The sequence below is a fragment of the Lepus europaeus genome, chromosome 5, assembly GCF_033115175.1.
Source record: "Lepus europaeus isolate LE1 chromosome 5, mLepTim1.pri, whole genome shotgun sequence".
NCBI lineage: Eukaryota > Metazoa > Chordata > Mammalia > Lagomorpha > Leporidae > Lepus > Lepus europaeus.
Window position 1 is genome coordinate 122,613,553 of NC_084831.1, and position 27,311 is coordinate 122,640,863.

The window sequence follows — 27,311 nt, forward strand, 5'->3', positions numbered from 1 at the left end:
ATAAAAGGAAGGTGTTTCCTCTGCTCTTCCCACTTCTCGCCCACGCTGGAATAAATCCACATATATCTTCTCTGTTGGTCGCTGGGCACAGATTTGAGGCTGCTTCAGTTCCTGGTAAAAGGAACTTAAAGGCTTAAACTTAAACTTAAAGGCTAAGCTGATTTTTGGAGCTGATATTGTGGCACAGTGGGTTAAGTTGCAGCTTGCAATGCTGCATCCATTTCAGAGCGCTGGTTCAAATCCTGGCTGCTCAGCTTCTGCTCCAGCTCCCTGCTAATGCCCCTGGAAAGGCAGCAGGAGATGGCCCAGGTATCTGGGCCTCTGCCACCCACATGGGAGACCCAGATGAAGTTCCAGGCTCCTGGCTTCGGCCTGGTTCAGCCCTGGCTGTTGTAGCTATCTGGGGAGTGAACCAGTGGATGGAAGATCTCTCTCTCTCTTGCTCTGCCTTTCAAATAAATATAAAAACACATATTAAAAAGATAAATTTATTTTTGTGGAAATTGAATTCAAAAGATGTTTTCTTTTTCTTTCTTTCTTTTTTTTTTTTGACAGGCAGAGTGGACAGTGAGAGAGAGACAGAGAGAAAGCTCTTCCTTTTGCCGTTGGTTCACCCTCCAATGGCCGCCGCGGTTGGCGTGCTGCGGCCGGCGCACCGCGCTGATCCGATGGCAGGAGCCAGGGGCTTCTCCTGGTCTCCCATGGGGTGCAGGACCCAAGCACTTGGGACATCCTCCACTGCACTCCCTGGCCACAGCAGAGGGCTGGCCTGGAAGAGGGGCAACCGGGACAGAATCCGGTGCCCCGACCGGGACTAGAACCTGATGTGCCGGCGCCGCAAGGCGGAGGATTAGCCTAGTGAGCCGCGGCGCCGGCCAAGATGTTTTCTTTGGTACAAAAAGGTTTAGAAATCCATGCATATGAGCAGTCTTCTAAAAGCTCACAAAAATTTGTATTATTAAAAAAAAACTATGCATGGATTACATTTTTTGCACCCGAATAAACTTGTGTTTGAATCCATCTTTCCAGGAACCTTTTTGGAAGCAGTTTCCATGCTTTGAACATCTCAGCTTCTTCCCATGGGGCTCAACATCAGGATTTTCAGTTTGCTCTGTACCTTGGTCCCCACTCTGGGAGACAGTGAAGCTGAGAAGCGCCCAGCCTCCTTGCTCCCCTTCCCTGCCGGGGCCCTACCCAGCAGCTCTCCCTGGATGCTCTGAGCTTTGAGAGTGAAGCGCTGGCTTCAACTTGTCTTGCATTCTCTTCCTTCCCCTTCCAACACAGGCAGCTGCTACCAAGATGGAGCTGTTGCGCCCGCTCCACATGGTCCAGCCCGGCTCCTCTGCTGTGTCCCACTGTCTGATAGGTTCTTCCTCACGTGCTGAGGCAGCTGAGGTCCTAACAGATAGCCTAGCACCTCTCCATATTTCCACACTTTCAGCCACAGCTCATTGTCAACCATTTGTGGCAAGGCTGGCTAGGGTGATGGTGTGAGAATGGGGGAGAGAGACTGAATTCTGTGCGGAGAAGCCGTGAGCCCTTCGGTGGGAGTGAGGGACTCCCTAGTTCATTTGGCTGAGGGCACGACCCTCACTTGCCCTGAGGGTGTGTGTGTGTGCGTGGTGCTTTAGAAAGAAATGATTGTATTACTTAGATCGGCAGTGCTGTGCCAACAGTGTTTCACAAAGGGTGGGGCTGAGCGATACTCTGGAAGACACATTGCAAGCGCCTTTGGCATCCGAGAGGCTTCAGCTTATGAGGTCATCAGCCGTCACAGAGTGGACGTTCCCTTCTTGAAGATGGCTGTCGCCTCTCCACCCTGACGACGGCAGGCTGGCCTTGAAATTGGCCTGTGGAATGAGCCCTGCAAGGCCACAGGGCAATGTTTTATTGTCACGTTTTAATGTTTTGGTTTTATTTCTTGATTCGTCTTTTCCAACATAGTGCCTTATGAGAGCAGGCAGAGGTGGGTGGAGGTGGAGGTGGAGGCGGAGGGGGTTCCCGGGGCACCTGGAGCCTCTGAGAAGGGGCGGTCAGTGCCTGTGAGGGGCAGGGAGTGCACATGCGCAGTTAGGGCACCTTTGTGTGTGTGCTGTGTGCTTTCTTCACTGAGGACTTCCAACGTGGAAAAATCCCTTGCTAATTATCTCTGAGTTTTCTAGAAAATGCTATGGACAATGAAGCCTGCCTCCAGAGCCTGGACACTCACTGATCTCCCTCCTGCTGCAGGTCCTGCATTTGGCTCCCGAGCCCACACCCTGACGTCTGGGTCTCCGTGTCCCTGTGTTGGTGGCCTGTGCCGTCCTTCCCCACCACACAGGGCTGGTAGAACTCAGGGGCCTGGGATGACCGTCAGTCCTGGAGTTCCCTCCCTGTTCTGAAGCCAGTGACACCATGGAGGTGTCTCCCAGCCCACCGTGGACTAGGGGCCCGAAGAGCCTCCTGTGGTCCCAGTACTGCCTGCAGTGAGAAGTCCCTGCCCCCCGACCTCCCACCTCGCTGCCCCTGGGCCCAGGCCCTCTCTTGGTCATCTTCCCCTTTAAAGCTTCCAGCAGTCCCTCTAAGTCGGTCTCCTCTGACTTAGGTCCCCGCTCCCTCGTGCTCGCCTGTGCCTGGGCCTTTGTTTTCCAGATGTTAATGGTCTTTGCTGGGGATGCAGATGGGAGCTGTCAACGTAGGCAAGTTAGAGACGTACACTGAGGCTCCAACCCCTCGCCGAGAGTTTCAGTGAGAACGTTGTGGGCTGCAGGCTCTGGGGTAGCTGCAGGCAAGAGAAAGGGGGGTCAGGGTGGGAGGTTCTGGCTGAAAGCTGGAGGTGTGAGTGGAACTGGGCCAGGGCAGCGAGGCCTTGAGATGTGGGAGGCAATGCTTACCCTGACAAAACCATCACACCAGGGCTCTGTTCACCACAGAACTCAGAAATCACTCACAGTGCTTTCACAGGAAGAGTGAAATTGTTCCCCTTGACACCACAATGGTTTCTATAGCGTGAAAAATAAGTCCTAGCATGCTGTTCACTTGCACCAAAGTTTGGCGAGTTTATTGCAACATCATTTACATCAACGTGTATAACTTTAAAATCACCATTAGTTTTCCACTAACTATGCGCTTATGACTTAAACAAACAACTTATCTACACAGGTATCCAGCCCTTCACATGAATGAAACATGAAGCTCTGAACACGAATGACGTGAAAAATAACAGCAAATTTCAGTGGAGCAGGGGAGTTCTATTTCCCGTGCTCTGTTAGGAGGCTGAGGACGGAGCAAGAGGAGGAGATCAGCTTTTGGGCTGACTCTTCTGGGCATCCTGCCAGCGAGAACTTTACTGACAGACCTAGACTACAATTAAAGACTCCTTTTCTCTCCCTGATTCTCTTCTGCTGACCTCTCTTTCACAGAGGCAACCTAAGAGATAAGAGTTTCTTCTCGCTCTGCCCTAGCTGGAGGCGTGCATGGGGGCCGTGGTGTCCCGACTGCAGGATGGGGAGGACAGGGGTCCGCCATCCTCACGCCCTTGTGCCACCTGCACCACCTCCAGGGTGCCTCTCGCCATGGCCAGCAGAGAGGGCAGCTGTGTGCCTCCTCCTCTCCTTCAGCACCCGGTAGCCAGGGGTGAGGTGGACTGCATACAGCACTGTGTGAGCCTGGGGTCCCTGCCCTTGACTGCAGGCGGAAATGGGAGCCAGTATGCTGTGCAGGGCTTTTCCAGCCTTAAGGCCTCTGGGAGTGGCAAGAACAAGCTGTAACGTGGGCCAGGGAAAGTGCTGCTGGGCTGCTGGGCAGCAGTGTCACCAAAGGCACCGGGGGCTGCTGGGACCCTGTTGCTGTGGCCTTCCTGGGCGGCTGATGTCATTTGTCCCTTCCAGATTTGTGATGCTGCTTACGCAGAATTCGTGTCACCCTGTTTTTTTCTGTTCTGATGCTGCCACCATCTCAGGCCGAAGGAGACCCACTGTCCTGTGCCTCACACTTGCCTCCGTGGTCTGCTCAGCCTGGCAGCGAGTCTGAGAGTTGAACCCCCAGCCCATCTTTCACAGGCACCAGCAATCTCTATGACCTGAACTGCCTGTGCTGCAGCCTAGTCCCATCTTTTGAGATTAGAGTCCTTTTTTTAAAAGATTTTATTTATTTGAGAGGTAGAGTTACAGACAGAAAGGTCTTACATCCATCGGTTCACTCCCTAAATGGCTACAATGACCAGAGCTGGGCAGATCTAAAGCCAGGAGCTTCTTCTGGGTCTCCCACGCAGGTGCAAGAGGCCCAAGCAGTTGGGGCATCTTTCACTGCTTTCTCAGGTCATAGGCAGAGGGTTAGATTGGAAATGTAGCAGCCGGCACATGAACCAGTGCCCTTATGAGGTACTTGTGCCGCAGGCGAAGGCTTAGCCTACTATGCCACAGTGCTGCCCTGAGATTAGAGATCTTATTTGCCACTGATGGACGTGTGTGTGTGTGTGTACAGGTGCTGAAGTCAGCGCAAGAGCTGAGAGCAAAGAATCAGGAGATCTAAGTGTTCCTTCATTCCCGGACCCCTTCTGAGCCTGGGTGAATCCTCAGAGTCCAGGGGACGGCCCTCATCCCCAGGAGGCAGGAACAGGGAGTTGGCCCATGAGTGCACGGCGGTTGGCCTCACATCACTTCTGTCACTCCTTGGACTTTGCAGCAGCGGTTGTGTACCTGGATGGCCAGAAAGATGACAACCTGCCTTTGTTCGAGCCTTTGCAATGTGTGTAGCCCCTCAGCTGGGGGAGAAGAGAAGCAGCCCACTTAGGGCACCCCCAATGCCCTTTGTCATTTTAATCCAGTTATGCAATAAACTGTAGTATGAATATTAGCATTACTACTCATAGTAATAGATGCATACAAATGCTGATCTATAGTGCTGGCAGCAGCTCATGTTTAAGGAGTTCTTTCCGTGCGCTGGACATGGCCCTACACATGTTATTTGCTTATCATTCCTAAAATACGTGCGGAGAGCCTCCTGTGTGTTGAGTATGGATCTTAGAGGGAGACACACAGAGAGCAAGGCTGACTCAGTTCCCTGGAAAGCACCTTGGGGTGGGTCGGATGGAAGAGCGACGCAGGGAGGAGCAAAGCCACGGAGCGTGAGGTCACGCAGCGGTAAGTTTCACGAGGAAACCAGATGCAACAGAAAGGGATGGTGGGCCAGCGGGTGGTTGTGGGGCTGGGGATAGGGCACACGTTTTAAGTAGACTGATTTGAGCTGAGTCCCTCAAGAAGTGGCCTCTGGACCTAAAGTTGAACGCAGCCCAGCAATGACCTGCAGAGAGCTCTGGGGAAAGAATGTCCCAGCAGAGGGCACAGCAGGGCGAAGGCTCCAGGGCAGGAATTACCTGCATGGCAGGCAGCTGCCCTCCTCACAGGGGATCATGCATATTCCAGTCCGCGCGTTTTGCACCTGTGAGTTTTGACAAATACCCTCACTCATCAACCAGCACGCGGTCCAGATGGAACGCTCAGCACTTCCAGGAATTCTCCTAAGCATCCTGACGGTGAACCTCCTGCCTCAACCCAGGTGCAGGCAGTCATGGACGTGTTTGCTGCCCTTAGAGTCTTGCCTGCAGCAATATCAGAAAAATGGAGGCATGCAGTTCCCAGCGTGTGGAGAACGGTTTCTTTCACTTGGCTCAGTGAACTTGACATTTGTTCATCTTGCTTACATCAGGAGTTCTGGCTTTTTAAGTTGTGGAACAGGAATCCATCATGTGAAGTTTGTCCTCCATGTTCCTCCACTTGTTGTTTTCAGCGTGGGGAAATCATAAACTGATGATGAGCAGATATTTGGGTAAATCTAAGTCTTCATTCATCTCAGGTAGACACCCAGGAGTGGGACGGCTGGGTCCCACAGCAAGTATAGGCTTAACTTTATAGAGACCTGCAAAACTGAGAAAAAGTTCCAAAATGCATGTTAAAACGCTGCTTGGGGGCAGGTTCTGCTGTGATCTCACGTTCCAGGCCCGGATGGTTGCCGGGTGGTGGACCCAAGGATGGGGCTGATTTGCTGCTCTCTCACCACCGGCTTCTCTGGGCTCACAGCTCTGCCCCTGGCAAGGCAAGCGGGCCCTCTGTGGTGCCTTCTCCGCCCGCGGTGATGGCATCCCAGCTGCCCGGGGCAGGTGCTCTTGCCTCTTTGTGCCCACCTCTGTCCAACCTGCTGCTGCCCATGTCTGAGGCACTGCATCTGGGCGCAGAATTCCACCTTAGGCCACCGGAGTTTCTGGTGGCCGCCAATGGTGGCCTCGCTGGGCCGCGCTGGTCCAGTTTCCAGAGGCAGAGCCTGAAGCTCCTCCTTGCACCAGCCTCAGGACCTAGCGACATCTAGTGGTCCTTTGGTGAAACTGCGGTTTCTCTTGGGATTAGCAATTGGAAATAGCACTTATTACCCACACTGCAGGAAAGCTAAAGAATTTATGACTTCCTCTGACTTTCCTTCTTGGTTTGGGTCTGTAATATTACTAGGTTTTTCTAGTGGTTAGATTCAGACTTAAAAATAGTGTATCTAAATCTCGACTCCTTGATGTACCATTTCTGGAAAAACTCTGTTGCCTCTTCACAACACAAAACACAGAAATTATCGTACGTGGGCTTCCCTCTGCTCCCTGCTTCTGGATTTCTGTCAGCCAGACTATCACTTTTTTCAATTGAGCATATTAATGGTATTCAAATACTGAAGTCACTGTAATTAAGTGTTCTGTGCTTGGGGCTGATTCTGAAAATGGAAAACCCTTAACCAGTATTTAAGGTGCTCTGATCATGTGAACATAGTCACTGCAGAACCAAGTCCTGTGACTAGGCCCAGGGAAAAGGAAACAAAATACTAGGTAGTTAACCCTTGGGCACTCCAAGATGAGCACTCTGTGGATGGAGGTCTTTTCTCCACTCCCTCAGGCGATCAGGCATCCACAGTTACTTCACACTTTAGTTTGCATCAGATTTGAATCATGACTCTCTTAGATGCCTTGCTTTCCCCAGGATCACTAACGGCCATTCTATCTGTTGTATTCGTTATTGGAGAACACATATCTTCATCTTATCATTAAGTATCAGCTAAGACCTGTTTAGAATTTTTTTTAAAGTTTTATTTGTTTGAAAGGCAGAGAGAGAGAGAGAGAGAGAGAGAGAGAGAGAGAGAGAGAGAGAATCTTCTATTTGCTGATTCACTTCCCAAATGGCTGCAACATACTGGGCTGGGCCAGGTTGAAGCCAGGAGCCAGGAACCAGGAACTCCATCCAGGTCTCCCACGTGGATGCCAGGGCCCAAAGTACTTGGGCCATCTTCTACTGCTTTTCCAAGCACATTAGCAGGGAGCTGGATTGGAAGTGGAGCAGCCAGGATTCAAACCAGCGCCTATATGGGATGCTGGTGCTGCTTGTGGCAACTTAACCTGCTGTGCCCTAGAGCCAGGTCCTGTCCTGGAGTATTTCAGAATGGGATGTTATAACACATGCACTACTGTGAAAGCAGTGGCTGATAAAGGACAATACTAAACATCTGGTGGATTTGGAGAGGCAGAGTCACAAATCAGTTTCAAAACCATGTTTTGGAAAAAGCCATGGAGACATGGCCTCGGGGCATGCCCCTGGTGATTTTAGGCTGTCCCTTATGCCAATGACTGACATGGAGGTCTGAAGACTTCTCTCCAAAACCCAGACTCCTGTAGGTGACCGCTTGACATCCTATCCCGGACACCCAAATGCAGCTTGTTCAGAGCAGACTCCCGATTTCCTCCTGAACACCTGATCTACCCACACTGTTCTCCATCTCTGGGGGAAGGTCCCAGCCTCCTAGATGCCAAGGCTGAAGGTTTTTGAGTCATGTCAACTCTGTTTTTTCTCTTGGCCTCCACATCTAACCCATCAGGAAATTCTGAGTACTCTGTCCCCCAAATCTGCCCAGCTCCCCGTCACTCCTGACCACCTCCTTCAGTCTTGTGAGAACCACCATCATCTCTTACCTGGGTTGTGTAGTGGCCTCTTATCTGGTCTCCCTGCCTCCATCTTGCTCCCTGCTGTCTGTCCTCAAACTTGTGGGGCATAATCCCATCCATGGCTTAGCTTCCCTTTGGGAACACGTCTTCTGGTGCCCACTGGCTGTCTAAAGGCCATGGAAACTTCATGCCTTTGTTTTAGGGTCACCTTCTTCTTTTTAAGATTTATTCATTTGAAAGGTGGAGTTACAGACAGAGAAAGGGAGAGACAGAGAGAAAGGTTTTCTCTCTGCTGGTTCACTCCCCAAATGACTCCCCAAATGGCTAGAACTGGGCCTATACAAAGTCAGGAACCAGGAGCTTCTTCTGGGTCTCCCACACTGGTGTAAGGGCCAAAGCTTACACAAGCCCACTGTAAAATACTGCACTACTTTCAAAAAAGGTCACGAATGGTCCTAACCCATAACTAGAAAAGGGAGCCTACTAATTGGGCCAGATTTTGACTGCTCTCTTTGTGACTTCAACCTTCCCCAGGCAGTCCCGATCCCCTTGTTCTGTTCTACACCTTCATATCACCTGGAAAACACAGGGTAAGGCACGTATTTATCGTGCTTGCTGTGAAAGCTCTGTCTCCCGGCTGGAATGCCAGTTCCTGGAGGAGAAGATCGGTCCCTTTGTTCACGAGCGTGTTTTCAGTGCCTGGTTCAGGGCTGGGCGCTGAGTCCATAGCTGTGTTAGTGAGTGGCAGTGAGGAGAGGGGATGTCCTCTCATATTGGCTTGCTCCACTGGTCCAGCCACTTTAAAGGAGGCAATCTGGTTAACCCATCCAGAGTAAGTATTATGGGAGGAAACTTTCCGAGTGTGAGGAGGGGGAGAGGAAGCCTGTGGGTTTCCCTCCCCAGCACGTGTTGAGCCAGCTCATCTCAAGGGCTCTTTCCAGCATAACCACCTGTGATGTCAGGCTGTATGACAGGCTGAGGTCCTTGGCCCTAGCACAGGTGGGAAAGCTGTGGAGCCACAGAGAAAAAGTGGCGAGTGGGTGACCTTTAAGATGTCCTCTGTTACTGGAGCTTGATAATTAGATGGCTGTCCTCTCCCTGGTCACTCCATATCCCATAGCCCGAGTCACGGTCCTTGAATCCCTGGGTGGAGCCTTTCTGCCATTGCCTGCCCCTGCCTACTCCCTGCTACTCTGTGGTTATGGCCACGGCATCTCCTCCGTCGTCTCCTCTCCCACAGAACTTAATCGATGGCTAAGCAAAGTGACAGTGACCCGAGTGACAGGGCAGCCTGGTCAGGGTCGCCTGCATCTCAGCCTTATTCCTTCACCTCTTCTCCCACCTTTACTCCTGGCCCGCTGGCATGGTCGTAGGCTGGGTTTTCACTGTGGTTCTGCACTTACAGGCACAGGTGGACATGGAGTTCAGGGATGTGGAGTGAGCACAAAAAGTAGGAATGAGACCAATGACGGGGAGATGAGAAGGGAGGCTGAGGGCTGAGCAAGAACGACACAGCCCCAAGAAACCCATTGGCTTGAGCACTCTCACTTTATCTTGTTTCATCCTGTGCTTTATCTCTCAAGCTGCCTAATGCCAGGAAACCTACGGCTGCAGGATGTGCTGGGCCTGCCCAGCAAACCTTTATGAGCAAACATTTTTTTTTTTGGTCAACAGGAGACCCAGGAGAGCGTCTCTAGGGGAATCACCTGTTGGCCTTTGTTTCTTTGGAAAAATGAACAAATGCCATTCAAGTGAAGGAGGTCGATCTCCAAAGTGCTGACTGGGTATGTTCCCACACCTCCCATCGACCTCATCCCTCTTACCTTTCAGAGGATTTCTGAGGCTTTCTCCTCATTTTCTTCTGAAGAATCTGCAACTGCTCCACTGTAATGATGGGAGAGGGAGTAATAAAGGCAAACGGGAACCGGCACAAGCCTGGTCATAGCAGATAGGCCACACCTGCCTCGGTGAACATCTGTGTGCTGTTTACACAAGTCTTATCTCCTTCCTTCAGTGATTCTCTCAAGCAGCTGTTACTGTCTTTCCTGTTCTACAGATGAAGTCCCCAGAACTGAGAAGGGCCAAAGAGTGCGCGGTAGTGGCCTGTGCAGAAGCCAGGCCTCCTGGCTCCCGAGCTGGGTGTGCTGTTCTACTCCTCCACAAATGCTTCTGCCCTCATAGGGTTCAGCAGCCCGGGAGGCCCACCAAGGTCATCTGGTGGAGCAACAAAGAGCAGAAACTTCAATGTTGGACAGTCCTAGCTCCAATTTAATAATGTGTGGCCTTAGGTTAAAATAATTTCTTTAAGTCTCAGGAACTTCATCTTTCAAACAGGGATAGCGATGGATTCTTGCTGTGTAGGCTTTGTTGTGAGCACTAACCTGACTTAGTATGATATCTGACCTGTTCTCTAATAAATAGTAGCTGTTCTTATGGCTAGGGCTCTGTTGGGTGGACAGCGTTGGTTAGAGGAGGAGAAAGACAGCAGGGTTGACTGGTCCAAGTAAAATTAAATGAGATATCATGTAGGGCACCAGATGTCCAAGAGCAAGGTGGGTGTTGAGGAGGGACAAAGGACGAAGCCATGAGAGAAAGCAGGCACAATCTTGGACTTGTCAACTTTGGGTTCAGGTGCCGGCGCCGTGGCTCACTTGGTTAATCCTCCACCTGCGGTGCCGGCATCCCATATGGGTGCTGGTTCTAGTCCCAGTTGCTCCTGTTCCAGTCCAGTTCTCTGCTGTGGCCTGGGAAGGCAGTGGAGGATGGCCCAAGTGCTTGGGCCCCTGCACCTGCATGGGAGACCAGGAGGAAGCACCTGGCTCCTGCCTTTGGATTGGTGCAGCGCTGGTCGTAACGGCCATTTGGGGGGTGAACCAATGGAAGGAAGACCTTTCTCTCTGTCTCTCTCATTGTCTATAACTCTACCTGTCAAATAAATAAAAATTAAATAAATAAAAAAATTTTAAAAAAAGTCTCTGGGTTCTTTAAGGAGGCTCCCATGTTAACAGCCCTCCTCCCTGTCAGACATATGTGCTGAGAAACAAGAGGGTTAGTGAGGCCTAGACCATCTTCATGATTCTGAGAGTTCATTTTGTGTCAACTTGGTTGGGCCACAGGGTGCCCAGATATGTGGTAAAACATGATTACTGGTGTTTCTGTAAGGATTTATTTGGATACGATTAACATTTGAATCAGTTCAATAGATTGAATAAAACACATTGGCCTCTCTAAGGAGAGTGGGCCCTGGGGGACCCATTGAAGGCCTGAGAGTAAGGGAAGGGCTGACTCTTCTTCTGGAGAGGGGGGATCCCCCCTGCCTGGCTGCTTGAGTGGGACATAGGTCTTCTCACCTTTGAACTTGAGCTGAAAAATGGCTCTTCCTGAGTCTGGCGCTTGCCAGCATTTGGACTGGAACGACACCATTGCCCCCCCCCCCCCCGCCCCCTCCAGGTCTCCAGCTTCTCACTGCCTCCATGGTCACAATAGTAAATTCTTTCTAATAGCCTAATTATCTGTCTATCTATCTACCTATCTCATCTATCTATCTCATCTATCATCTAGCCACACACACCTCATTTGTTTTACTTTTCTGGGAGCCCTAAAACAGTGATCAAAACCACTGCAGTGTGATGAACAAATGGGCAGGCCAAGTCCTCATTCCGCAGGCTGGAACTTGAGGCAGCGTTCCTGAGGGAAGGTTTCAGTCTTCAGAGAAGACAAATTATCCGGGTTGCAGCCTTTTACTGAATGGAGAGGAGGGAGGAAAGGAATATATTTCCCATGCTTTGGACTGGAACAGGTTAGACCCACCGTGAAGACATGGGAATCCATGGCTATTAGTCACTAACTGGGGTTTTTAGGGGAAATCCTTGTATACCCTAGTTTTTGGTTCTCTGACCCTACTGGGCTTATCCTTAAAACTGTAGTCAACAGGTCTGTGGTGAATAGGAAGAATATTCACACCATTACCCCAGTAATGAAGGGATACTCCCTTAAACAGAACACTCTGCTTCTGTAGAACCTCTTGCGACCACTGTGGGGCAGCAGAGAGTTTGTCCTTCCAGAACTCTGAAATAGATTAGAACAGTGAACTAGTTAGGGTCCACTCCCAACCCTCCGCTCTGTATCCATCCCAAATTATTTCACTCATACTTCCTAGAGGTTCTACGTGTGACCTGATGGTATCGTTAAGCAGTCTGATCATAAAATGCCAATACAGAGATAACTGTATTTGTGAAATTCCCAGGGAAGCATTACAATTGAAAGATTAAATTCCTAAGAAAATGAAGCTAAAATGTTTTAAGTTAAAAATCCTGGGGTGCTTCTGAGGTGCAGTGGGTTAAAGCCCCAGTCTGCAGCACCAGCATCCCATTTGGGCGCTGGTTCGAGTCCCCGCTGCTCCACTTCTAATCCAGCTCTCTGCTATGGCCTGGGAAAGCAGTAGAAGATGGGTCAAGTCCTTGGGACCCTGCATCCACATGGGAGACCCTGAAGAACCTCCTGGCTCCTGGCTTTGGATCTGCTTGGCTCCCACTGTTGCGGTCATTTGGGGAGTAAACCAGTGGAATGGAAGACCTCTCTCTCTCTCTCTCTGGCTCTACCTCTCTCTGTAACTCTGTCTTTCAAATAAATAAAATAATAAATCTTAAAAAAAAAAAAAAACCCTGGTCATCAGCCTCAATGTCTTGTTTGGGTCTTTTTCAGCCAGGGAACCCTTCACTGCCAAGGATGAGTGGTGGTTCTTTCTGTACCTGGAGTGGAAAGGGTGGTTCATAGGACAGGGTAAGGTTCTATCAGCACCTCAGGAACCCTATAAATTCAACAGGAGAGGCTGGTGCTGTGGTGAAGTGGGTTAATCCTCTGCCTGTGGCACTGGCATCCCATAAGGGTGCCGGTTCTAGTCCCGGATGCTCCTCTTCTAATCTAGCTGTCTGCTGTGGCCTGGGAAAGCAGTAGAAGATGGCCCAAGTCCTTGGGCCCCTGCATCCACGTGGGAGACCAGGAAGAAGCACCTGGCTCCTGGCTTCGGATCTGGGTAGCTCCAGCCCTTGCAGCCATTTGGGGAGTGAACCAACGGAAGGAAGACCTTTCTCTCTGTCTTTCCCTCTCACTGTCTGTAACTCTCCCTGTCAAATAAATAAATAAAATATTAAAAAAATAAATTCAGCAGGAGGTGTCTGGTGTGCTCCATTCTCCTCCACACAATGTTTTATTTTAAAAATTCCAAATATAAGAAAAAAAGTTGAGAGGTAGAATAGTGCAATGAACACTGGTTTTCCCTTCTTTATGTTCACCAATTGTTAATATTTTTGGAGTCACATTTGCATTCTCTTGCTCTTTCTCTATACACACACACTCATACCAACCTACCCACATACAGATTTAAAACAAACTATCTGAAAGTATTCAAGATATTTTAAAATGCATTTTGAAAGTGATATAAAATTACTGATTTGATAGCATCAATAATACATAATCCATATTCAACTCTCCATAATTGTGGCCAGAATTGCTCCTATGGCTTTTTTAAAATACAGAACCCACCAAGGTTCATATTTGGCTGTCCTGGTTCTTTAGTCTCTCTGGGTTACACTGCCCTTGTGTTGTCACCGTCCATGAATTGAAGTTTTGAGGGCTTCCAGTCAGAACGAATCATTTTCTGGATTAGTTTTTTTCCTCCTGTAGGATCTGGATAAGCCTTTTGACAAGAGCTCTTCATGAGTGGGATTATACTCTCCCTGCATTGCATTAAGGAGCTCATGGGGTCAATATTCCCCACTGCTAATGATGCTGCATTTGGTCACGTGGTGAAGGCCTTGCCAGATCTTTCCATTGTAAAAATACCTTCCCCATCTGATGAGCCAGTACTGGGGGTGGTGATGTGCTGCGACCATGAGGATCTCCTCTTGCACAGAAACCTCTCATTGTTCTGTTTCAACACCTGTTGTGCTCCAGCGTCAATTATTACCATGGAATGCAAAGTGTGATTTCCTCATAGCAGCATTCCTTCTATGTTGATTATCTGTTGTCTTCTGTAAGGAAGAATTTTTTTCTCTGCTCTCTTTTTTTATGGGGGGGTGTGTGTATTTATCTTGTGATTGCTTTAAAAATTTAGTGTATTCTGTGGCAAAAAAAGTCCTACATGCCTACATGAAGGATCTCTGAGAGTGAGACCCCAGTGGAAAGAAGTGGTCATCAAAGAAGGATGTATTTTTCTCTGAAGGGAGGACAGAACTTCCACTTTGTTTATAGCCTTGTCTAAATACTGACAGAGTTTGTGGATTCAAAAAGCTTCCATAGCCTAGGCAGCTCATGTCAAGAGCCTTGGGTGGTCACTGATCTCATACATAAGAGTGTTAATTCTTAAATTAACAATAGGAGTCGCTGTGCACTTACATCCATCCCATGCAGGACTTCTGTTCTCAATGAGTTGTATTATGAGAATTAACTATCAAATTTGTTCTTAAACAATTTTTTTTGTGTGTGCAAATTGTTGAACTCTTTACTTAGTATAGAGTTGATGTATAAAGTTAATTGAAAATGAATCATAATGGAGAATGGGACTGGGAATAGGAGAGGGAGGAGGAGTTGAGGTGGGAGTGGGAGGGTAGGTATAGTGGAAAGAATCACTATATTCCTAAAGTTGTCCTTATGAAATTTGTACTCCTTAAATAAAAGGTTTCTTTGGGAACAAAAAAATTAATATATTATAGTTTAAAAGCTTAGAGTATTGTAGTTTGTTATAGCCACTGTTCTTTTTTATGTTCAAATTATCCTAATTTTAACTAGTAGGTTAAACTTGCTAGTGGAAAGAGTCTGGAGACGTAGTAGGACACACCGGTCTGCACTGGCTCCAGACCACTGACTTTAGGTAACAAGCCAAGTCCTATCTTCTATTCAGTTTTCTCAATAAAAATTATGTCCACAGAGACCAATGCTTAGTGCTGCTGAAGAGGCTGATGCTTAAATCGTGGAGGGTGGAGTAATGTTGGAGGGTGGAGCTTGTAATGGTAGTCTCACCAGAATGCCATACGTCTGTTACGTCTGACCAGAGACTACAGCCTATAACTTTAACTCAAGTGGTACAAATATTCTAGCAAGAAGTTTTTTTTGGCCACTGAGCAATTATCATTCTGGAACAGGGGCTGGAAATCCATCTAGGCAGTGCCATTCCTTCCTACTGAGGAATTTTTTTTTTTATTTTATTTTTTTTATTTTTTTTTATTTTTGACAGGCAGAGTGGACAGTGAGAGAGAGACAGACAGAGAGAAAGGTCTTCCTTTGCCGTTGGTTCACCCTCTAATGGCCGCTGCGGTAGCGCGCTGCGGCTGGCGCACCGCGCTGATCCGATGGCAGGAGCCAGGTGCTCATCCTGGTCTCCCATGGGGTGCAGAGCCCAAACACTTGGGCCATCCTCCACTGCACTCCCTGGCCACAGCAGAGAGCTGGCCTGGAAGAGGGGCAACCGGGACAGGATCGGTGCCCCGACCGGGACTAGAACCCGGTGTGCCGGCGCCACAAGGCGGAGGATTAGCCTGTTGAGCCACGGCGCCGGCCCCTACTGAGGAATTTTAAAACGTCCCCCTTTGAACCTAGTGCTTCTGTCTTCTGAGCTACATTGGGCGATTTGGAAATGTGGCCTCCCTAAACACATTGTGAACAGACTTTTTTCTTTTAGTTTTGAGCTACCCTTGCTGCTTTCCTCTCTCGATCTGCAGTTAGGCCAAAGAAACCTGCTCCCTTGTTACACTTTTATGGGAGCTGCATTTTGTGAAAGGCTCTGCTAAGGTTGGGTCAGGAGACCCAGCCCTGCCTATGTAGTCAAGTCCTTAACATGGGAAAGCTTCAAAAGCCAGGTGGCACAAAGAGCACTCAGCTGCCTTGCAATGAAAGCAGAAAATGCTGGTCTGTTCCCAATATGTCAAAGGATTTAATGAAAACATTCTCTTTTAATGGTTGAATTTTTGCTAGGGTCACAGCCGCTCATAGAAGCTACATCAGTTCAAGGAAAAGTAGGCACCTTTTCAAAGCTCCTGGCTTTGCCGAAGCTGCCACCTGCTGAGGCCATGTGTTTGGCAGCTTACCAACAAGCCCCACGTGCCCACGTTTGGCTGATACTCACTTAGCTCTGGCTCCCTGAAAAACAGTCTGAGGTAGGAGGTTGTGTACCAATACAGGATGGCAGAGTATAAACCCATGGAGCAGCAATAAGAGAGAATGGGAGAGGATAGGGAGGGAGGTGCACATGCTGTAAGGGTGTGTGTTCCCAACCTGGCCACCACTTTGCAGCGAGTTGATTGCTTGGTCTCTCTGGATGTCCCCATATCAAGCTTTTACATCTCTGATAGGTGCATTTGGAAGGATGGAGGAAGGAACAAGATAGAGGAGTTTTTAACACCAATATCTCATTATCAAGGTCGATTTCTGTACATTTCTGCACCAGTCCAGCAGGGAAGCCCAGGGTGGAGGTGGGAAGTACATGGTGTGCTAAAGAGGGTGCTGTTGGGTCATGTCCCCAAGTGCCAGCAGGAAATAGGACTTTTTATTTCTTTTTTTAAAAAGCTTTTATTTAATAAATATACATTTTATAAGTACACTTTTGGATTATAGCAATTCTTCCCCCCATACCCGCCCTACCACCCCCAAACCATCCCACCTCCTATTCCCTCTCCCATCCCATTCTTCATTAAGATTCATTTTTAATTATCTTTATATACAGAAGATCAACTCTATACTAAGTAAAGATTTCAACAGTTTGTACCCACACAGATACACAAAGTATAAAGTACTGTTTAAGACTAGCTTTACCGTTAATTCTCATAGTACAACACATTAAGGACAGAGGTCCTACATGGGGAGCATGTGCACAGTGACTCCTGGAAATAGGACCTTTGATTGGCATATATAGCAGGCTGAATTTACAACCTCAGGAACAGCATAAGCAGTGGCTACAGCCACTCCAGCTACAAGGGTACAGCACACCTGCTTGGCATTCGAAGCCCAGTTGCCCTGAGACAGCTTTATCCAACTCTGGAAACCGAGCCCCAAACCCTGGAGCCTGGGAGCTGGCATGGTCAGTAGCTAAAATTCACTTCAGCTGCAAACTGCTGGCTCCAAAGTGTTTGTAAACAGCCATGGTGCAAACTGACATGGCTCATGCCAGGTGAGCGCCACCAAAGCGCAAAGCCATCCTCGCTGGCCGTAGTAGAAGCCGTCATCTTTTCTATGCAGTTTGCTCGCCTGAAGTCACCGACTGATTTCTCAAACTTTGAAGCCTTGTGTGTCTGAAAGGAGGTCAGGGTTAGTTCCTGAAACTGCAGGCACTTCTCGGTCAGTAGAGGCAGATCCTTTTAAAGTTCATGGCACGGGGTTGCTCTTGTGGGCACATTTCACAGGGGACAGATGAATGAGTTTTCTCTTGTGTTTCAGAAAACTGCCAGTCATGCAGGTTTTTTTTTTTTGACAGACAGAGTTAGACAGTGAGGGAGAGAGAGCAAGACAGAGAGAAAGGTCTTCCTTCCATTGGTTCACTCCCCAAATGGCCGCCATGGCTGGCACATTGCACCGATCCGAAGCCAGGAGCCAGGTGCTTCCTCCTGGTCTCCCATGCGGGTGTAGGACCCAAGGACTTAGGCCATCCTCCACTACACTCCTGGGCCACAGCAGAGAGCTGGACTGGAAGAGGAGCAACTGGGACAGAATCCGGCGCCCCAACTGGGACTAGAACCTGGGGTGCTGGTGCCGAAGGCGGAGGATTAGCCTAGTGAGCCACAGCACTGGCCTGTCATGCAGGTTTTGCAACAGACAGCATTCACCTTAGCCTGACAGGTGGATCTGGCAAACATTATTTTGCTGCTAATATAAAAAAATTTTGAGAGCCAAGGACATGTATTGAATTTCCCTTGATTAATAGTGAGTTGGTGGGGCTGATGTTGGGATGTAGTGGATTAAGCTGCTACCTGCAGTGCCGGCATCCCAAGTGGGCACCAGTTTGAGTCCAGGCTGCTCCACTTCCCATCCAGCTTCCTGCTAATGGCCTGGGAAAGCAGTGGAAGATGGCCCAAGTGCTTGGGCTCCAGGACCCACTTGGGAGACTTGGATAAAGCACCTGGTTCCTGGCTTCAGCCTGACTCTGCCCTCGCCATTATGGCCATTTGGGGAGTGAATCAGCAGATGGAAGATGTCTCTGTCTCCCCTTCTGTCTTTCAAGTAAATAAATATGATGATGGATCAGTGAGCACCAGCTGGATGCCAGACACCATGCTGGGCTTGGCCTATGGAGCTACTTGGAAAGGTTTGTGGAAAAATGGAATTAAAAGATAAGTTTTTTTGGTGCAAAAATTTTAAACCCCTGCAGGTTTTTTTTATACTACGCATTTTCCATGAAGACCCCTCATATACATGTAGTGGACTTTTGCTGTCACCCTTGTGGGGAAACAGAGGAAGGCATATATTTCTGTAATAGGGAGTAATGTAGAGGACAAAACATGGCCCTGGGGGTCAGGGCCCCTGGGTTTATTTCAGTGTTGGCTTTGCTACCGATGGATTGTGTGACTTTCAAATACAGCTTCTCTTCTCTGGTTGTCCATTCCCAACTGCAAATTAGGATTGGCCTCATAATATACTCTAAGCTCCCTCCTAGTTTGAGCTACAGGTGATTCCAAGTCTCACCATGCCAAAATGCTGTGGGAGTCCAAAGGAGAAACTTGAATGCTGGTGAGGGCTGACAGTTGACCGGGCGCGTGTAGAAGCAGCAAGATTCCAGCAGGTGGCAGTGGCTGGGAAAAAAGGCTGTGCTGGGCAATAGAGAGGCGCATCCTCCACCCAGGGCAGCGATGGGGAGGCTGGAGATGCGGGTGATGGTCTTGAACATCCCAGGCAGGATTTTATTTCAGGGCAATGAGGTTAGACATGATGCCCGCTGTAACCATCCGCTGGGGCAGAGATCGAGATAAGGTGCGACAGACATCATGGGTGTGGAACAGAGCATCCCGGGGCTCAGACGCGGGAGAGGACAGCTTTGAATGGAAAGGGCTAAGGGGTATATTCATGTACTCTTCTCATGGGAAAATGTGAGGCCTGAGAGGGGTGGGGGGGAATCAAGGGGTGGCAGCTACCCAGTGTGCCACAGAGAAGCTCTCTCAACAAGGGCAGCTGGTGGTGCCCTGGCCAGAGGAAGGCTCAGTGCGGAGCTGTGTGATCCTGTGAAGGAGTTAGCAGAGCACAGCAGAGCCCGCCCGTCTTCTACACAGGCGTCTCTCCCTATGGCCCCCGGACCGACAGCACCAGCCTCGGCCGGGAGCTTGTTCACAATGCAGGCTCAGGCTCTCCCCAGTCCCACTGAATCAGAGTCCGCATTTTCACCAGCTCCTCAGGAGATCCACAAGCACGTTATGATTTGAGCAACCCTCCTTCCTGCTGAACAGTTTTTTTTTTTTTTTTGAGTGCCTCATGGATTTCCTAGGGAGCACACAGGATCAAATTCCAGTCTACCTACTTATAGTGTCTTCCTCACTCATTCATTCACTCATTCAATAGTAACCAAGCACCTTCTCACCTTCTCTACTCCAGTATACATTCTGTCTGCATCCCTGGTCCTCCTGCCTTGACTTTGCTCAGTTACTTTTGGCAAGAAGGGAAGGACCTGGGACTGGGATGTGAAATCCATGCACTTGACTGGCACATGGACATTATCCTGGCATCGGGGGCTGACTTCAGACTTGTAGACAGGAGAAGGGTGAAATCCAGCCCTACTATGGGGAGAACCATGAGAGGCTCAGCTCAGTGTCGTTGGTGTGTGTATATCCCACGTAGCTGAGCACCAGAGCAGCCCCAAGGACTGATGGTGATCAGAAATACACCCACCAGGAGCAGGAGCTCTGTGTTGGAGTGGAGGTTCAGTCTTCATGGAGAGATGGTGGGGTGTGTATAAAAGCAGGGCCTGAAATAGCAACCAAAGCTGAAGCCCTCTAAGGAAGCCAGGAGACACAATGTGTCCCTTGTTGGGAGTAAGACTGTGGCCAGGCAGAGCTGTAGCCTGGGAGATAGATGGAGACCTGCCGGGCCCTGGCTCTGCTCAGGCTGAGAGCGCGGGCACTGGATACGGTGGGCACGGGATGTGTCTGGGGTCTTCTACATCTTCCCTTTCAGGGCGTCCTCTCCCCCAGGGGCAATGTTGGGAGCAGAAGATGAGACAGCAATTGGGTGATGTGTGGACTCATCTGTGAGGGGCCAAGGAGGTCAAGAGCTTGGGCCTGGAGGCGGAGGCCCCCTTCACCTGGGAGTAGATGACACCGGAATCCTGGGAGGAGAAAGCACATGTGTGAGGCCAGAGCTGTATGTCCACGGGCGAGGCCACCTGTGGCAGGACACTCACCTTGTTCCCGAGGAGCGCAGGTGCAGAGGGCGCTGTGGAGAGAAGAGAAGTGCTCAGCTGTGGCAGCTTCTTGGAGCTCTCCCCACAGCTCGGTGCCGCCCTCATCCAGTCGGCCACTCCCCCTGGTCCTTCCCTCCCCAGCCTCACAGCGCTGCCCAGCCCTCCCTGCAACATCCCCTTGCGCTGTGTTCGCTGTTCTCAGCTGCCCGGGGCCTCGCAGAAGAAAGGCATTTATGTTGTGTCTCATCGGTTCTTTCATCACAGATTCGTCTTCTGCACACCGCAGAGGTAGTGGGGCCTGGTGCCTCTTTTACAGGCAGGCTCAGGGCCCAGGCTACCTTGCCACCTCTGGGACATCCACCTCAGTTGTCTTAGCTGTGTGACGGGAAAAGCCGTATCATCTGCCTGTAGGGTTATTGTAACGATACCTGAGTTTATACCTATGTGCGTGTTTATGTTTGTGTATGTGTGATTTTCTACCATCCATCATGTACTGAACAATTTCTACGTGCCAGTTAGGGATCTGGGTGCTATAAATAAATCATCCCCTCATATGTCTTTATGGTTCCATATATGGTACAGTTTTTTCTCTCTCTCTCTCTTTCCACACACACACACACACACACACGACCCAGTACAGGTACATTTCTAAGGGATATATATATATATATATATATATATATATATATATATATATATACATACATATATAATATATCTCATGTGTTTATTTGTAGCACTTAGAAGTGTGATTTACTGGTAATGTGGCTTCAGGAAAGTGATTTAAGGTGCCCATGCCTCAGTTTCCTTGCCTGTGAAACCAGGGTAATAACTGTGTTCACCCCAAAGGGAGTTGTAAGTGGGAATGAGTTCCTAACTGTTGGAGTGATGCTATAGAACCAAGAATGGGCACAGACACAATGCTCTTGTCTCATAGAAGAGATTGGCACAACTTGTACAGTGCTTTTTATGAAGCAAAGTTAGAGAGGAAAGCCCGTGCCCCGATTCCCTCGCTGCAGACCACCTGCCAGGAGTGACGACTGAGGACACAGCTGGACTGCCAGCATCTGGACACGCCACAGTTGTTCAGCACTCTGCTGTTTTCACAACATTTCCACATCTGTTTCCTCGTTTAACCCTCAGAATGACACTAAGAGACTGTGTGGTAGCAAGGGTAATGTCCCCCCAAAGGTGTGCATGTTCTGTTCCCTGGAACCTGTGACTATGCCACCTTAGATGGAAAAGAGGACATTTCAGATGTGACCTTTGAAGAGTGTTCTAGATTATCCAGGTGGGCCCAATCAGATAATGTGAGTCCCTGAAACTGGAGCATCTTCCCAGCTGTGGTCAGAGGAATATGGAAGCAGGGTTAGAGAGCTGCTTTGAAGATGGAGGAGGGACTTGGGCTGAGGGAAGGGCGTGGCCTGCAGAAGCTAGAAAAAGCAAGAAGCACATTCACCCCTGGATTCTCCAGTAAGGAATGCAGCTCTCCCAACACCTTGACGTAGCCAGTGAGACAGTGTCTGACTTTTGACCTACTGAGCTGGAATATTTTGTATGTTTTAATCCTGCCAAATTTGTGGTAATCTGTCACAGCAGCAGTAGAAAACTAATGGTAGGGGGTCAGCACAGTGGCTCACTTGGCTAATCCTCTGCCTGCGGCACTGGCATCCCATGTGGGCGCCAGGTTCTAGTCCCGGTTGCTCCTCTTCCAGTCCAGCTCTCTGCTGTGGCCCAGGAGGACAGTGGAGGATGGCCCAAGTGCTCGGGCCCCTGCACCCATATGGGAGACCAGAAGAAGCACCTGGCTCCTGGCTTCGGATGGGCGCAGCGCTGGCTGTAGTAATCATTTGGGGATTGAACCAATGGAAGGAAGACCTTTCTTTCTGTCTCTCTCTCACTGTCTATAACTCTACCTGTCAAATAAATAAAAAAAAAAAGAACACTAATGGTAGGTAGGTAAACGTTGTGGACCAGATAGCTGTGTCCCTCTCTGAATTTGTGTGCTGAAGCTCTAACACCCAGTGTATTGGCATTTGGAGGTGGGGCCTTTGGGAGGCAATTAGGCCATGATGTGATTCGATAAAATGAGACAAGATGAGATGAGAGAGAGAGAGAGGAGAGAGAGAGAGAGAGAGAGAGAGAGAGAGAACTGATCTGATCTCTTTCTCTGCCATGTTTGGACATTGAAAGGGGGCATCTCTTCCTGCGAACCAAGAAGACGGCCCTTGACAAGAACCTTACAGTGCTGGCATCTTGATCTTGGACTTCCAGGATTTAGAACTGTGAAAAATAAGTTTGTCCTTTAAGCCACACAGTCTAGGGTATTCTCTTATAGCAGGCCAAACTGACCAAGGGAATGATAGTCCCAGTCCATTTACAGCTGGGAACACTGAGGCTCTGAGCAGTTAGTGGCTGCCCAGGGAGGCGGTTTTGTGACTCATGTTATATTGGGGCCACCTGGAGGGAACGGAGACTGCAGTGGTGCTTGGTGGGCTTGGAGTAATCCCGGCAGCATAGCACAAGAAGCCCAGTGGGAGGGGCGGCTCTGTGACTTGTTGGCCCAGACCTGCTGAGGGGGTGGGGTGGAGACTGAGCTACATGGCAGCAGGCTGTCAAAGCTGAGGTTTGATTAGAACAGACTTTCTCAGGCCTTACCTGTGGGTTTGGTTTCCCCTTGGATTCTCCGTACTTCCGTGTAAACCACGTCACTTCCTCTAGGATTTACTTAGAAAAAAAAGTTGATGTTTCAGAGGATGCTAAGTTTCTTGCCTCTTGCCTGACTTCTTCCTCCTCCCCCAGTCAGAGTTTGTTCTCTGGAAAGATCAGATCCTTCCAGGCCTCTGTACAGTCCCTTTTCACCTCCTGTCCCAACTCTGCAGCTCCTGCCCAAACAGGGTCTGTGGTCCTCACCATTACTGTACACTGGCTGTAGTTCTATCCAGGCTGGTACATTGTGGTAAGTGGGCTCTTGGGGGTCTGAGTCTGAAGAATTCCTGTAAGACATAGAAACGTGGATGATTCCCAGAAATCCTGGCAAAGTAGCTGTAAGGATCACTGGCAGTTACTGAGTTTTTAACACAGGGTGGCTGCCAAACCTGGGATACAGAGCACATAACAAATGGTCTATGAGTTTGCATTACGAATCATGATAAAGTAATATCTATACTTCCAGATTTTTATGGCTTCTTGGGATGTAACAAGCATGGTGCTAATGCTTATAACAACACCGTTTGCTCAATTTTATACCTGTTTTATAGGTGAAAGAAATGGAGATTCTACAAGGTGAAGTGACTTGCCAAGATCACATAAACCAGTCAGGAGGAAAGCCAAGATCCAGACCTGGCTCCAGAGCCTGCACTCTCAAAAAGATCAAGGTCCCAGAGAAATCAGTAAACCAAGAGGCCCAGAGGAGCTCAGCATGGTTTGGATACTGCTACCACGAGCTTGCCCAGGGGTAGTTTGTTAGCTGTAGTGTGGCTGTTAAAGGCAGCCTTCAAGATCCAAGATGGAGGCCCCTTCTTCATAGGCACAACATTTTTCTGCCAGAATGCCCTTTCTGTAGGTACAGGATTTAACTTTCTCCTTCTGGCTGCCGTTAGAAGAGATGTTAATTGGATTGACCAAGTCTAGAGCTTTCTAGGCTGATTAAGCTAAATCATCTCAAGACATGGATGGATTCAATGGTCATAGTGGTCACTCAATCAACCAAGGCAACAATGGTACAAGGAGGTGAGTTGATAAAGGAAAAAGCAACTAACACTTGATATGAGGAGAAGGCCTCTATGGCTATGGGGGTGGGTAAAAAGTCCTGGTCATTTCCTTGAGGTATCCCCAAGGGCAGTGACAACATGAAGTGGATGGAACACACCTAGCAACTTGAAGCAGAAACTGTGCTCTTGGTGATAATCGATTCAATTCCATTTCATTAACAACCCAGGAATATAGCCCTGTCTTACCTGGAGGGATTAGAGGCAGGCTTTCTCTCTGAAAAATAAAGCAGATGAGCATTGGATTCATGAAAAGGAGATCCTTTCCAGGTGCAAACCTCCTAGGAGTCTCACCTAGAAAGTGCCAGGAGCTGCTGTCACGGGACCTGAACCTTTCTTTGCTAGGTTCAAGGGAGGTAACTGATTGGACAAAACTATGGGCCCTGCCCTCCAGAGGGCATAATTATAATGTGGAAGGGGAGTCCATGGACCATAATCCTTCAACCTGGAGTTTTAAAGGATAGTAACCGATGGCCGGAAGCAGCAAAATAGACTTGACTAGTTATAAAAATTTCATACATTTAAAAAAATTAGTAAGTTACCCAACCCCATTTGCTCTCTGTTTTCACTTTTATTTCTCAGTCTTTCCCTCCTCTTTCCATTGTTTGGGAGTCTTGGGAGGGTAGCAAGGGAGATGCTGCAGTTTACAAGGTTGGATACACTACGTTTCAGCAGGGCATCTTCCACTTAACAGGGTTGTTTTGGAAACTTTACATCCCATAAGGAGGAATTCTCGGGGACCCAGAAGGGGAGGGGCAGGAGCATGGGATGGAAGGGGAGGAGAATGGAGATAGGAATGGAGTTATGTAGGGCATGGGTTCAGGCAGAGATATGCAGGGAGCTGTGTACCTGTTTTTCTTGAGAGCCAGCAATGGAACAGCAGTGCCCCTGCAGCGAGACCAGCTATGCTGAGCAGTGCCCCGGTGACTCCTGTGGCAACAGGACCACTTCTGTTCTCAGTCAGCCCTGAGGAGGAGACCCAATGCATAAGCTAGAGGGAGAGGCATGAACACTTCTCGCCCCTGAAGCTGATGCCTGGGCCTAGCAGAGAACATAACCCTAGGTGACCATGGATCTGGGGCTGAGTGGATGCTGGTGTGGCACAGGAAGTGGCCCTCATCTTTCTGTGTGAGCTCATCTCTGTGCCTGGGTGTGGCTGATGGGCAGGAGGGGCTGTGGTCAGTGGGGAAAGTTGAGCCAGTTGATGAGCTCTAAATGCAGGAGCGTCCTTTGCCCTCGTCTTCCTTCCCGAGAACCATTGCTTTGGAAACACTTCAGAAACAGTCTGGAGAGCCAGCAGCTCTGCCTACTGCCCCTGAGAAGACCTCTCCTCAGGCATCGTGCGCATTTCCAGTTTCCTTGGAGGTACTGTTTGTCCACATCTGTGGCCCGAGCATGAGAAACTTACCTGAGATGGAGAGTGTCACCACCTCACTGCGCTCAGTCCCCACGCCATTGTCAGCCTCACAGGAGTAGTTTCCAGAATGTTCTGCAGTCAGGGAGAGGTTGAAGGATGCTCCTCCTCCAGAGGGGGCTGAGCTGCTCCCCAGGGTGACATCCTCGTGATAAAACCGGTACAGGATTGGGGGAGAGCCTCTTGGGGTCTCACAGTGCAGCTCCACCACGTCCCCCACCACAACCTGGGCCCTAAGGACCCTGAGGGCGAGGACAGGGCGAGACACTGGAACTGAGGAAGACAAAAAGTACACCATAATTTCTACTTTTAACATATCCACAAAGAAAAATATGTATTACAAGCAAAAGGAAAAAGATCTCAGTGTTGGAAACTAGAGTGGAATACAAGTGATAGACAAAACTAATTACCTTGGTCTGTAAATAGCTGTTGAAGTACAAAAAGTACCCAGTAGAAGAGTGTAAAAGCATAGGAATCACTGAAAACCTCAAATAGCTAAAAATGCATAGAAAGAAAGAGTCTCATCTTTAATGCAAATGAAATATATTCAGTCTATTCAGCAGCCATAAGGTACTATTCTTTTCCCATCCATCACATTGGCAAAGCTTAAATAGACTCATATATCACTGATAAGATTGTGGATTATCAGGCATCTTGCTGTAGGTAGGAATGCAAATATAAGACCTTGCCTTGAATGGCAAGTTGGCAATATTTACCTAATTTAAAATGTGCATAAACTTTGACCTACCAAGTCTACTTCTAGGTTCATCACCTTTAGAGATGGTGGCATAAAATATGCCAAGATATTTGTGAAAGGATTTCTATTATAGCCTTTTAGATTACAACAACAACAACAAAAACTAGACAAGGTAATGAAATAAGAAAGCTATCCAAGTTGTACTTTTAAACTAAAGGAAAGATTTAGTTTTAAGAGACAACTGCAAATTGTATAATATTCTAGTTTTGTAATAACAATTCTGTGCCTTTATGTTTGTAGGCTATTTATAGAAGAATATACATGAAAGAGTTAATAGTGATCATGTCTGGGGTTTGGGAAGTATATGGATATCAAGGGTACATCAACAGGTAAAAAGAGATCTTTATTTATTTTATATTTTTAGAAGATTTGTTTTATTTATTTGAAAGGCACAGTGAGAGAGATAGATAGATAGAGAGAGAGAGGGGAGAGCGAGAGCGAGAGAGAGAGAGAGAGAGAGATACAAGGGATACATATTTCCTCTACTGGTTCACTCCTAAATGATCACAACATCCAAGGCTGGCCAGGCCAACATCAGGAGTCTGGAGCTCCCTCCAGACAGAGGTCCAAGTACTTGGACCATCTTCTGCTGCTTTCTCAGATGCATTAGCAGGGAGATAAATCGGAAGTGGAGCAACTGTGACTTAAACTAGAGTTCTGATGTGGGGATGCCAGCATTGCAAGTGTCTGCTTAATACACTGTGCCACAGTGCCTGTGCTTACACATTTATTATTTTTTTAACATTGTCTCTTTTATACCATTTGAAACTTTATCATCAAGATTTATGTATTATTTCAGAATAATAAATTATTAAAGGCTAAAATGTTTTGTTAAAATATAGCCATGAAGGATGACACAGTTTAGTGTTGAGAGTTGGATAGGGCTATGTTTCAATCTGGATTTACCATTACTGCTTGTGACTGAGAGCTACTTCATCTCTCTATGCGTCAGTTTCCTCTTCTGAAAACTGAGAACCCTCAGAGGTGTGGGTTAATGGTTAAATGAGACATTGCTTGTCAAGCAGTAAGCACAGGGCCTGCCG

The 27,311-nt window shown here is 48.6% G+C and overlaps 1 protein-coding gene across 1 annotated transcript in view; it reads right to left on the reverse strand.

The window, feature by feature from the left end:
* Nucleotides 1-1,748: 1,748 nt before the first annotated feature.
* The window catches only part of FCRL5 (Fc receptor like 5), a 63,609-nt gene continuing 38,046 nt past the window's right edge, over nt 1,749-27,311 (reverse strand). The window contains exons 11-21 of the mRNA XM_062190158.1: nt 25,506-25,784; nt 24,947-25,063; nt 24,287-24,314; nt 23,241-23,323; nt 22,986-23,054; nt 20,328-20,600; nt 9,775-9,835; nt 3,536-3,723; nt 2,696-2,761; nt 2,489-2,647; nt 1,749-1,864 (exon numbers count right to left, since the gene is read on the reverse strand). Of these exons, the coding sequence (XP_062046142.1) occupies nt 1,749-1,864; nt 2,489-2,647; nt 2,696-2,761; nt 3,536-3,723; nt 9,775-9,835; nt 20,328-20,600; nt 22,986-23,054; nt 23,241-23,323; nt 24,287-24,314; nt 24,947-25,063; nt 25,506-25,784 (1,439 nt within the window). The remainder of the gene's footprint in view (nt 1,865-2,488; nt 2,648-2,695; nt 2,762-3,535; nt 3,724-9,774; nt 9,836-20,327; nt 20,601-22,985; nt 23,055-23,240; nt 23,324-24,286; nt 24,315-24,946; nt 25,064-25,505; nt 25,785-27,311) is intronic.